General features: G+C 44.4%; 1 protein-coding gene across 3 annotated transcripts in view; it reads left to right on the forward strand.

The window, feature by feature from the left end:
• Positions 1-4,858, forward strand: part of LOC126548555 (cytochrome P450 4V2-like) — a 38,054-nt gene extending 33,196 nt beyond the window's left edge. For all 3 annotated transcript variants that reach the window (XM_050196781.3, XM_050196780.3, XM_055063270.2), the window contains exons 9-11: positions 2,194-2,260; positions 3,000-3,179; positions 4,249-4,858. In XM_050196781.3, coding sequence (XP_050052738.1) covers positions 2,194-2,260; positions 3,000-3,179; positions 4,249-4,469 — 468 coding nt within the window. In that variant the 3' untranslated portion in view covers positions 4,470-4,858. The remainder of the gene's footprint in view (positions 1-2,193; positions 2,261-2,999; positions 3,180-4,248) is intronic.
• The last annotated feature ends 8,421 nt before the right edge of the window (positions 4,859-13,279 follow it).

Below are 13,279 nucleotides of genomic sequence, written 5' to 3' on the forward strand. Positions count from 1 at the left end.
TAGCAAGCTAACACCCGACGACGTGCATCAGGATATCTTGCCTAAACTCTAACCTCTCAACAGAAATTTCGGACGCGCACTCACGAGCTGCTATTCAAGCATTAGACCAGTGACCCTTGACAATTTTTTTTTTATTTTTCAAATACTGCCGGCTGCCCATTAGCGGCCAAGGCAGGAGTGGGTACAAGTGGAAAGTAAAGCGAAAGTAAACATACACTACTGGAGATAGCATAAAGTTATAAAAATGAATACCGTCCATGACACAGAGCAAACAACGTTGACAGAAGTTAAGCAACACTTGGGGATTCACTAATGAGGACAGCAGATAGAATTTATAAAAAGTAAGCAAAAGCACTCATGTACCAACACACATCAAAAAAGGTAAAAAAAAGTACTCACAGTTACTGAGAACTACTGCGAAGAGATTTTGAACAAGAGCTCAATGATTTATTCTACAGGTCGCGAAAATTAAGGCAATGTTAACATACGCTATGTCACATAACCTTTCAAAACAGTAAGGAAGGAATCGATTGGTGGCACATTCACAATCTGGTGGCAGCGCGTTCCACCCTGCTATGGATCGGGGAAAGAATGAAAAGCGATGTGCATAAGTTCTTGTCTGGGGCATTACAATTGTTTTATCATGTTTCCATCTCATTGGTCTGGCTCTGTTAAACCGCATGTAAGTGTCGAAGTCTAATTTAGTCTTACTGTTGATTATATTGAAGAGCATTTGTTGCCGATGAATTTTTCGTCGCGTTTCGAGTCTTGGAATGCCGTTTCTGTTCATGAGATTGCTAACCGATATGTGCCCGCCGTACGCGTTGAAGATGAATCGTATCGCTCTTCCCTGAACACTTTCGAGCACGATTTGGTATGCGGGTCCGAAACGACGTTAGTATATATCAGTAAAGGTCTTATTAGTGGTGTATAAGCGACCAACTTGGTTTCAGATGTGCAGTGTTGAGGCGATGTTTCAGGAGCCAGAGTTTTCTTGAAGCCACTGAGACAATGTGTTTAATGTGACTACTCCAATTTAAACGAGAAGAAAGGGGGTTAACCGAGTGGCCCGATTTTTATTAGTCATATCATAAGAAGCCAACAAACTCTGACACCAAGGACAACATAGGGGAAATTACTTGTGCTTAATAAATGAAATAAATAAACGATAAATTAATGGAAATTAAAGTGGATGAAAAAACAACTTGCCGCAGGTTGGAACCGAACCCACAACCTTCACATTTCGCGAAGGTTGTGGGTTCAGTTCCCATATATAATAAAAAAAATACTTCGCGCACTACTCCGCTCATCTGTAAAGGACCATATTGAGTATACTATCTGGAGCGGTAGAATTTTTCGTGTTTAGGTTCAACAGGGCCGAAAATACACCTTCAGAAACGTCGGATACAAGAACTCCTTCACATGCAGAAACGTTTTGACAGTTACCTGTCCTCTACGCCATCACTACACCGCGTGAAAATTCTTATATGCCCCAACCTCCCTTTCTCCTCCGCCCACGCCATTCCAATAAGCGTTATTCATTTACGTTTTTAGCGCTGCACTGTTTAGAGCAAATCAGTTCTGCGGAAGCCCGCAAGGCGGCTGCAGTTTCATGAGAGGGAGAAATTGTCATCCATCTGAGAGTAGCCCTAAACTACAAAGGCAACCCATACAACAGGTATGGAACTTCACTTTGGTGTTGCGGTGCTTCACTGCACCCAGTCATCACTTCCTTTCTATTTTCTTCTTTCTATTCCCCCTTTCCCTCACCCCCAGTGTCGGGTAGCAAACCGGACGCTCGTCTGGTTGCCCTCCTTGCCTTTCCTCTCTTTGCTCTCGCTCTCTCTCTTGCGGGTTTCTCAAAAATAAACCTTCGATGTTGAAGAAACATTTGTCCTGCTCCGAGGGTCTAAGCCGGCACCAACGCCTTTCCGGGGCGGTTCCCTTTACAGCTTCGTGCTACAGTCCAGATAGATGCAATTTTTTTCTGGTTTACTGCACTGTTTAGAATAATTAAATAAAATCACTTTTTGAAATATTCAGAAACGAAAAGTAGCCAACTGTAGGTCCTTTTTATTTTTTACCAGGGCTGCTCTTTTTTGGGGGGGGTTCTTCAATTAAGAAATTTAGAAACATGAAGTTGGAAGCCTATTTCTAATGGGCTTAATGAACGTCTTTCTCCTTTTTTTTCAGGAATCACTGCGGCTGTTTCCGGCTGCTCCACTCATCGGAAGAGTCTTGGACGAAGACTTAGTAGTAGGTGAGTAGGGAAGGCTGCACTAGCGAATTTAAATTTTTTCTCCCACAGAAACACACCAACTTGTAATCTAAAACAATAAAGCCACCACTTTGGCTGGTAAATACACGACCATATTTATGTACAACAAAACTTCATTTCAGCAAAAGCATTTTTATTGCTTTGTGACCCTAAATCAAATCATTCATGCAAATGCTGTAAACTGGCCTGGAATTTATCGTTGCACATTGCCTTTGTAGATCTGCCGCGATAATTGTCTGCTTTTCATAACATTCAAAAGCAAGGAGTCGGTATGAAACAGCCATGGTGAGAACTTTTATTTGCAATGAAATCTTCTCTCGCAAGACGCAGTGATGCATGTAGGCATTTTCATTTGAAGCAACCTCACCAGGGCTGTCTGCCTTTCTGTTTATCAGCCTGCATACGATTTCATCTACTTTATTGTTCATGTAGAAATGTTTTTTAGCTTTCTAACGATTGTGTCTCGTTACTGTGGCTGATAAAACGCTGCCTGATATTTCGATCACATAGTGGGAGGTTACGCTTCATTCATTCACTAGAAACTTATATGTCATCCAACGACTATCAGCGAAATTCGGAAACCTTACCCGGCGTCTTTAAGAAAGAAACTTAGCGCGTACATTCGGTATTTCTGAAAAAGATCGGTGCGTCATAAAATGTTTTGCACGATAATAAACTCGCAAGAAGCTTTACTGACCGTGAGGCACGCTTCTCGTTTCAGACGGATACAGGATCCCTAAGGGGGTCACGTGCTTCGTCAACATATACAGTCTGCATCGCAATCCTGAGTGCTTCAAGGACCCGGACCTGTACATTCCGGAGCGTTTCCTGACGTCAGAAGTCAGAAATCGCCATCCATTCAGCTACATCCCGTTCTCTGGGGGCCCCAAAAACTGCCTAGGTAACACATCCCACGCCCTGACGTTACTACACGCTCAAATGTCATAATACTTACGAAGCGCTTCAAGGTAGCTCGCTGACTACTGAACACAAGGTCGGGTTCGATTCTGAAACCCGACGGCCACATTTTGTTGGGGTCGTGGGGCAAAAACGCTAGTACACTTAGATTAATGCACCCGTTGAAAAACACCGGGTGGTCAAAATTATTCCGAAGCTCTCCATTGTGGCATCTGTCATGGCGGCAGTGTTTTCTTTGTAACGTTAAACCCCCCTCACTCAGCCGGTCGGCAAAGAAAAATGGCATCTTTTTCCTTTATGAGATAAGCTGCCGATCAGGTTCAGCCGTAGGTTTACTGAGGTCGCGTGCACACTACTGGCCAAGGCATGGACGATTAGTAAGGGAACATGTGGACTAAAAGAAACAGTAAATGTAATGCAAGAATAGGTAACGCACACATAACTTGGTAAACAAATTAGAAAATATAACAACGCAAATGTAAACGTCATTTCGACTCACGAATGGAAAAATTATCTTCATTGTGTGTAGTGTTCGGGATAATAGAAAATGTTTTCACTATATTATGTTTCGTTTTTTTTTCTATGACAGTTACGTTGAGCCTGCGTATAGCAATGACCGAGCATGTCAGGGCAAGGCGTGGCTAAGTATTAGTTTAATTTGGTTTGTGTAGTAAATATGATTTATACTAGTATCTTAAGGCTGCGCATACATGAGTACTTAGTACTTTTTTAGTTCGTTCGACGTATGCATTAACACTTTCTTACGTGCAATCTGTAAATTGTGAAATTGACCATAAATTGAGTACATGTTCTGCGGTTGTTTCTTGCAGTGCCTAGTTTCTTGGGGCAAGCGCATAGTCAAGCTACTGCTTAGCAACTTTCTTGTGTTTGTGCTTGCATTTTTTTTTCCGTCTCTATACGATGCGACAAAATGTTGAACAAACTGAAGTGAAGAATTCTATAGCGCAAGGCATGACACACATTTGTGTCCACACGGAAGACGACTACCTACCAAGTAGGTGTAAGTGTGTTACTGTCTGTTTCTTTTGCAGGCCAACGTTTCGCGATATTGGAGGCCAAGACGCTTTTGGCGAAGGTTCTGCTCAAGTACACGCTCGAGTCCACGAGGCCCGTAAGTGAGCTGAGGATCACGTATGAAGTGATTCTCAAGGCCAGAGGAGGACTGCGCATCTGGTTCCGAAATCGGACTCACGTTGACCGCGCGGCCAAACTTGCTGGTTTCGAAGAGACAGAAACAAACTATGGATTATGAGTGGCGCTGTTACAGTGACGGTGCTCACATGTATATATTTGAAGTTTACCTGTCAATGTTGCCGGGAAATATATGTGATGTGCGTTCTATTATGTGCGACTTGTGTTTATGCGACTTGTGTTTATGCGACGTGTGTTTATGCGACGTGTGTTTATGCGACGTATGTTTTGCTAGGGCAGTGGCCTTACTTCATCCTAAAGGACTCGAGAAGAAAAGCCTTCGGGATGAAGTTCAGTGGCAAGAAGCACGTCTTAGTGCTACCTATGCCTGCGCGCCCTATATTTCAAGAATGCATGGAATGCGTTGTGCCTATTTTTATATTGCGACAAATGCGGAAAGCATTTGTAAAGTAAGCCCTGTGATAAAATAAAATGTTTCATGAGTAAAAACGTTTCACGAGTTCTATAATCATGCCGGTGTTGGCAGCGGCGGTTATTGTTCTAGACCGAGGATTAGTCGCTTTCTGTCGCACAAGAAAGTGTTGCCACGTGTTCATCAATTTAGTGCCATGCAGAGATGCGAGAAGCCGCCAGGCCTCCTTTCACACACACACACACACACACACACACACACACACACACACACACACACACACACAAACACCTGTTGTCATGCTAGCGAGACCAGTCTGCGAGAACAGGTAGCTCGTCTAAGGTCGACGGGCTACCGGACGCAGGAGTTCATCTCAATCGCAAGCAACGTGTTAAAGAAAATGTGGAACCCCGATGGCGTCCCTCCGAACGCGTCAAGGAACAAGCAGGAGCTGCTAGTAATTTCCTATCTAAGGTCTCACACGGTCTAAAAAAGGTGACCAGTCAGGTCGGTGGAAAGGTGAATGGTCGGCGCCGGAAAAGTTAAACCGTCTGTCTTGGCTAACTGACCCTGATTATAGAAAGCCAAGAGAGTGCCAAAAGAAGCCTCAGAACCCTTTCATGCTCTGCCCAGAAGGAGTGATGCGCAATGTACCACTGTCATGTGGCGGAACCTACATCAGCCAGACAGGCGGTTGTGTAAAAAATCGGTCAAGAAAGTACAAGCAAAACGTTGCACGGTACAGAAAGGGACACCTGTTCACACATTCTAATGACTGAGTGCTCAGCGCCGTTGCGACTCGGGGTTCGAAGACGTGGGATCCTCTTTCCTCGTGGAGGGGTAAGTGAACGTGAGGCGGGTCCGATGTTCAGGACGTTTGACAAACACGTATATATATATATATATATATATATATATATATATATATATATATATATATATATATATATATATATATATATATATATATATATATATATATATATATATTATATATATATATATATATATATATATATATATATATATATATATATATATATATATATATATATATGTATATATATATATACATCGGCCTCCTGACACTCTGGTGTCAGGAGGCCGATGACATCAAGTCCCACCAATCCAGAGGTAGGTTGCCCTTTTCTCTGACTCCGATCGTACTGTGACGCAGTGATGGCCGGATCATCGCACTGAGCGCGTCTCCGGCTTGGACACACCAGTTTGTGCGGCTGACAGGTGACAGCCGTATCATTGCTAATTGCTCTAACTTCTCCTGAACAAGGTATTCCCGCACTGGTCATAATTCATCTGTGTCGAGAACCATTTGGACGAGGCCGTCGCCCCGTTCCCCATAATCGTGTGAGCCGTGACCGAGGGGTGTCGCGGGTGAACGGCCGATCACAACAGCGCTGCTTTAAAGCTGCTGCATAATGACCTACTCCAAAGATAACCTTATGCCTAATAATATAGAGATGAGAGGCATAATCAGCGAAGTGACCAATTGTGTCCGTACACTATTAGTTTTGCTGTCGCAAAAATAAATTAGCTTCTTAGCTGGTCAGTAAGACAGACAGGACGCGTCACATGGCTGGACGACGATGTATGCACGAATATAAACACGAGAAGTTTCAATAAACGTTAGTTGCTAGAGGCTTTCCGTATGTTTCTCTGTGTGCCTTAGTCTGTCCTCGTCTTCAAAGCAGACCGCATCACAATATAAAACGAAAAAGTGTTGTAATATAGCTCACCGCTTAAGGATTACCTAAGACCTTAAAAGATTTTCTTTCCTGCGGTTGTGATCAATTGTGATTTCCCGTTACCTCGTTCACGGTCACAACTGGCCAGTGGTCATTTTGTTACGAACCATTCCGGCACATGAACAGCGCTGTCAATGCAAACATTGTTTTTTTTTTTTTAGTGTAGATTCCTTCTGTTCAAATATTTTACTTGAAGGATGTAACAAAGCTGATAGGACCAGCTGAAAAGTGAAATTCAGTTGTGCCTACATTTCAGGCTAACACACTTTCTCTAAGGCCCCTGCACGCAATGAAGATTGCAGCCGCTTCATTCTTCTTAAGGTTTCACGGGCGCTGTTTCTAAAACCAAAGTAATGTGCATTAAATGCGTTCGCAGAAAATAGAAGTGAGTGTTTCGGTACCTTATGTTAACAGCATTTTGAAATAATAGCCAAGTTCGTCCTTGTTCACACTTCGGTTGTTCTTAGAAAAATAATGAACGCTGGTACCGTTTCTCTAAGATGGAAAACAATGGCTTAATTGCCTGGTCAGGAGGCCCGGTCTAGCCACGCGACAAACCGGAATTAAGTGTTGCGTACATGCGTAGTTCTAACCATGGCGCAATAAAGTTTGTTTTTCCCATGCATTTACATACTCCGCCAGGCGCACATTCACTAGGATCGCGAGTTCTTTCTTGGATTGCTCATTTAATGAGAAACGGGACATGTAAAAAACATTTCTGTTCTTTTCAGAGTCATGCTGTGGCACCTAAGGGAACCGTAAATTTCAATTATGCCCTTCTATCGCGACGGTTCTCCAGTGTTTCTCTGTTTCGCCTTATGCGGCGTACTACAAAAGAATGGTAATCTTTTCACTTGTTTGTATATTTTTCTTCATTTGCAGCCCAGTTTCAGTCTATTATTCTTTCAAGATACAATCCATTAGGTGCAGAATGTATATATATGTACAAGGGTCCCAAAGCAGAAGACAGCAACGGGACCCTTAGCTATAAGTTACAAGAACAAAGCAACTACAGAAGCAGCTCACTAAAAAAAAAAAGGATCAATACATATGAACACCCGCAATGCTATGTGTGACAACGCATATAAATATTTATACAAAACAAGATACAACTGGGTGAATAATATATGATTACCAATATTGCATATATACAAGCAGTGAAACAGCGCATGTAGAGCGGGAAATCCTACATAGACAATAGAATGACCGAACTTCAAATTCACATGTAAATACCACGCCCACATTTCTCACTTTGTTTAAGCCAGTGAATCCGTTCTCTAATTAAACTAATTACATCAACTAAGTTCTTAATTGCAAGCTTTACGGCGCGTGTTTAATAGACGAGAGAGAGAGCAAATGATAAATGAAAGGTAGGGAGGTTAACCACAACTGAGCCCGGCTGGCTACCCTACACTGGGGAAAGGGAAAGGGGACGGAAAGATTAAAAGAAGAGAAAGTCCATTGGGGATATCATTCGGTCACTCAGTCCGGATCACAGACGCTGACTCAATCCGGTAGCTTTCAAATATAACAGCAGTGCTTTTGTGGCCTTTTGTAGCTGCGATATGCGAGGCCATGCTCCCAAGATCTTGTTCAAGGTGAACAACGGCTTTCTAACTGATTGAGAGATGTGCAGAGGTCATGTCTTTCATGTTCAAAAGATGGGCAGTAGCACAGTAGATGTTTTATAGTTTCCTCGACACCGCAGGCATTGCACTTGGCGCTATCAGACATTCCAATCAAAAACGTATATGTATTCGTGAATGCGACGCCCAAGCGTAAGCGGCACAGCATTGTTTCCTCATTACGCGGAAGCCCTGGTAACAGCCGCAGTTGCGTAGATGGATCGAGGGAATGCAATCGATGTTGAGTGAATTCAGGTGTGTGCCACTTCTCCGATGTCATACGGTGCGCTAGCTTGGTTAAGTGTTGGGCCGCGTCATTCCGTGATAAAGGTACAGAAACAAGGGTCGCTCCTCCGTGTGCTTTCCTAGCAGCTTCGTCAGCGAGCTCGTTGCCGGAGATACCGCAATGGCCAGGCAGCCACTGAAACACGACGTAAGTGGACGATATTCTGCGATTCGAAGGCGGCCTCACAATGTCTTCTGTCATCTCTTCCTCGCGGGTCCTGCGAACAACTCGTGTAGGAGATACGATAAATGCACCATCATATGATAGACAAGTTGAAGGGAATCGCCAGTGGTCTACTTCTGCGTTACTACATTTCAAAATGGCGCTGCAGGTAGAAATGACTGCCATCAAGTTATACTTTCAACTTTCCTCGTGGCGCATGCAGGAAGGCGAAGCGCAAATCGCAGATCGTAGTCCGACCCTCCTGCGAAGTAATAGGCTGGCGTAAAATGAAGCTGCCGTCCCGCTTCCCTCTTACCGCGAGCTGTTGCTTTGCGCAGCTCCCGATTGAACGCATGCTTAGTTCAGCAGGAAGGGTGAGGCAAACCGCTCTATAGCGGGGTATGCCATGATTATGTGAGTACTCGGCTTTTTCCGAATACTGGCGCCCTATAGCGTAAAACTATTCCAATATCTTTTTATTCCAATCACCTGACGTCAAATTTACGTAACAACCGACGCCAGCATCGGACGGTAACCCGAAGCGTTGTTTGAAAAGCCTAATATCGTTTATAGGAAATCACTTCTTTTTTTTTTCTTTTGCTTTCAAAGCCAACAGCATTGCCTAAATTGAGCAGATTTTCTTATTGGATTGGCTGACAGGAGGCGAGGAGCACGCTGAAGTTTCGATGGGGCCAAGCCGACACGGTGAAAGTAGATAACTGGATGAAGAGTGTGGTACCGGCGTCTGCGATTGGTCCACTTTCCCTTACTTAGCTTGCGGTGGCTGGTCGAAATTCGCGGCGGCATGCAACGGAAGGTTAAAAATGCCACCATAACAGATCCTCGGTGAACAAAGAGTTGGCAAAGGGATGTCGTATACGTGCCAAAAGGGGTCGATAACGTTATACTTCCACGCAAGAATTACTTTTATATGCAAATGACTCCATGCTCCGTGGCAGCTCCGAGTAGCTAGTGCCAGAGCGATTGGTGGGCAGCCATCTTCTATTGCTTTCGGAACGGGGCAGTCTCCGGCTATTCAGAAAAATTTTCAGTTTGGTTCGTCATATTAATGCGTCCTTAACGCGTACACGCCACTTTGACGAGGTGAGTTTTCGCGATGTTGTGACATCGCGTCACAAACAGGCGAAGTGGGCGCAACTCGAAAACGTTTAATAATTAGCAAAGGGCAAATGGAGAAATAGTCGTCTAATCAGAAATAATTATATTTTTTGTCTGATCATGCATAATCAGTGTGCACACATTATATCAGATGGGGCGCTTTCGCGGTTTTCGTGACGTCGCGTAACATGCAGGCGAAAATGGGGGGGGGGGGGGGGGGGAGGGGGACTTTTTCACCGGTCATGGAGAGCTGATTGCAGAATTGGAATAGCTTTACGTTATAGTGCCTCTGCTACTGTATATGGCCGCGAACCTCCATTTATAGCGGACACGATTCTGTCTTGCCAACCTGACTCATCAGAGTACACGTTCTTGTCTCAAGCTTCCAGATACGCCGAAGAATGCCACCAAATTGTCCACTCCGTTACGACTGAATACTAGTGGCGCCAAAAATTTCGTCACCATGACGACCGGTGCAGATTTGGATGTCGCCTGGTATCCTTACACTGGCTCTCTCTAATCTCCTCGCCAAGGGCCACGGTCGCTATCGTGTTGGGCAGCAGACGTCGCCTGTGAACTAGCACATCGAGCCATTGACGTACACCGTCTGGTGGTCTGCGCAACCATGGTCGAGAAACCCCGTGCGTGGGAGAATGCCGTAGTGCAAACTAGCGCAGTAAAGAAAAATCAAAACATACTGCGACCCGTATTTGTCCTCTGCTCTTTTTGAGAGATAGAGAGAGAAGCGATTAATTGAAAAACAGTCAGGCTAACCAAGACTGAGTCCGGTTGGCTACCCTTTACTGAGGAAAATGCAAAAGAGAAGAAGAGATAAATACAAGAAGAGAAAGTCGATATTTGATTTTCCACTGGAGTCACCGACGTTATGAAACATCTTAGCGCTGTCACAGACGGTCTCCAGGATCCCCGTTGAGTCGCTAAGATGACTTCCTCTTCTCCGGGGAGCAGTTGTACTAAAAACGACTGGATTATGCGTTATACAGCTCAGCAACGCCCCACTTTAGCACAAAGTTGGCGCGCTCACAGCCTGATCATCAATCAGCAGACGGTTGAGCGCGTTGTTCGTCGCGCTCAGTAAACCATGTTAAAATATACGCAAACACATACGTATACCATATATAACAAAACAAGTATATTAAAGTAGAACTGGTGCATAGCTGGAGGGAGGGGGGGGCGTAAAACATTCTGGAATACTGAATGCTTGTCTTTGAAAACACTTTCATGAACGCGTTCTTTTCACATTTGTATTTTCACCTCAAGGGAACGTGATCTATTAAATTAAATAAAATTCTGGGGTTTTACGGGCCAAAACCACGATCTGATTATGAAGCACGCCGTAGTAAAGCATTCGGGATCATTTTGACCCCCTGGAGTTCTTCAACGTGCACGGTTCACGGGCGTTTTTGCATTTCCCCCCCTATTGAAATGTGGCCGCCGTGGCCAGGATTTCATCCCGCGACCTCGTGCTAATCACTGCAATGCCCTTGCCACTAAGCAAATACGCCGGTTCGTGATCGACTCACACTTGCAGTATGTCTGACGCGTAAGAATGCCCGAGGCACATTGAACGCGGCACACTACTAGCATTATATAAGGAGGATGCGAGAAACCTGGCATAGATGTAAGATGATAGAACCAGAGTAAAATTACTAAAACGTAAATTTCACGATCACGCTTGACAAGAACTTTTGGACTATGCGAATCTTCAATCGACCTATTTTGATTCTGTACGAGGGGTTAACTTTCCGTGTGACAAACGGGCCGATGGCCCGAGTGGCCATCGTATGAGAAACATACTTGCCCCCCTCAGTTCGTGACGAGGGAACAACCAAATTATTCACGTTGTTTCGCATGGCTGTTCTCTGCAGTGCTAGCACCGATGCGTACATTTCTGCCCTAATAAGCTCAAGCCTTCAGTTTTATTTCTCTGAAAACAACGAGAGAAAAGGGAGGAAGGCCATTGTAATTGGTAACACACATTCTCCGTGCTACTCGAGGTTCTACTCAAGTTAAAGCAAAATAATTCAGTCAGGAAGACAGAAAGTGAATTGACTGCGGGTGCATAGTTTTCGTGAACTTCATTTTAAAACAAAAATGCGAAAATTCATTTCTGCTTGTGACAATAAATCCGTATAATGTTTTCAATGAAACTGGATATCGCGGATATTGCTATTGCAGGTGTAGTCTCCAAATCCTCGTTTTCATTGTTAATATTATTTGCAGACCGAATTCGTGAGCCGATTCGTAGCGTGCGTTAAGCGAATATCGGATTCTCTGTACTTCCCTCGCGATAATTTCACTTACGTAGCCATAGCGGCAAACAAAACGAAGAAAAAAGCGATTGGTTATTGGTTTTTGACGCCATGAATTTATCTTGAGAAGGCATAAAATAGGAACCGGTGATGAAAATTAAAGAAAGCAGAAAAAAAGGCTTGCTAAGGGCCTTGAGGTTAGCATTTAATGAGACCAGTGTGTCTAATTCGTCGCGGATGGTGGAGGTGTAAACATCTTTACTTAAAATTCAAATACTGTCCCCCTGGCCTATACGTTGGTCTAGCATCTCCTACATCTGGGAATTCAGACTCGAGTCCGTGATACAAATGCGACAAATGGATTAAAATAGCGACCGTGGACCCATACTCGGTGGTCATCCGGGTCAGAAGGTGATATGAGACCTCGAGTAAGGTGCTTTATTCTCATGACTTCTGCGGCAGAGTACTTCCAAAGGAGACGTAGCGCGTCGACTGCTCCTTCTGTGCTGTTGCACTTTGAGCATGGGAGCCGTTCATCTTGTTCCACGAGTTTTGAGGACGCTACCACCAACGTTCCACGATGTCCGGTGTGAGTGGAACCCAAAGTCGAAGGCGCCGCAGACTCACTTCCTCCTTTCTCGTCAGGCGGGGTGGGATAGGAGCGGAACGAGATTAAATGAGGACACGTGCTTCTCATCGTTATCCTGCAATCCCCCAACGTACTGCCTTGTATAGCTAAAAATAAAAATTAAATTATGCGGTTTTTCCTGCCAAAACCACTTTCTGATTATGAGGCGCGCCGTAGTAGGAGACTCCGGAATAATTTCGACCCCCTGAGGTTCTTTAACGTGCATCCAAATCTAAGCACACGGGTGCTTTCGCATTTCGCCTCCATGGAATGCGGCCGCCGTGCCTGGGATTCGTTCCCGCGACCTCGTGCTCAGCAGCCCAACACCATAGCCACTAAGCAAGCACGGCGGTTTGCCTTCTGTGGGGTGTTGACACCAGGGATGTCTGTTGCGGTTCCGCAGGCCTATCCAAAAATGACACTCGTACCACTTTCCAAGAACAGACTCAGATGAGCACTCTTCAGAAGCGCAGTGGGTACATCACAAAAAAAAAGAACCAGCTTAAGGAGCGTAGTTTAAGCAAATAGGCTTAAAACTTGTTAACATAACCAAATTTGTTTGTTCTTCTGTAATCGTTTTAGAATCTGCTAGAGGAAGAGAGTTAATTGTTCGTCACCGTACCATTGTTTTGTAACTGCCTC

The sequence above is a fragment of the Dermacentor andersoni genome, chromosome 1 (genome assembly GCF_023375885.2).
Source record: "Dermacentor andersoni chromosome 1, qqDerAnde1_hic_scaffold, whole genome shotgun sequence".
Classification (NCBI taxonomy): Eukaryota; Metazoa; Arthropoda; class Arachnida; order Ixodida; family Ixodidae; genus Dermacentor; species Dermacentor andersoni.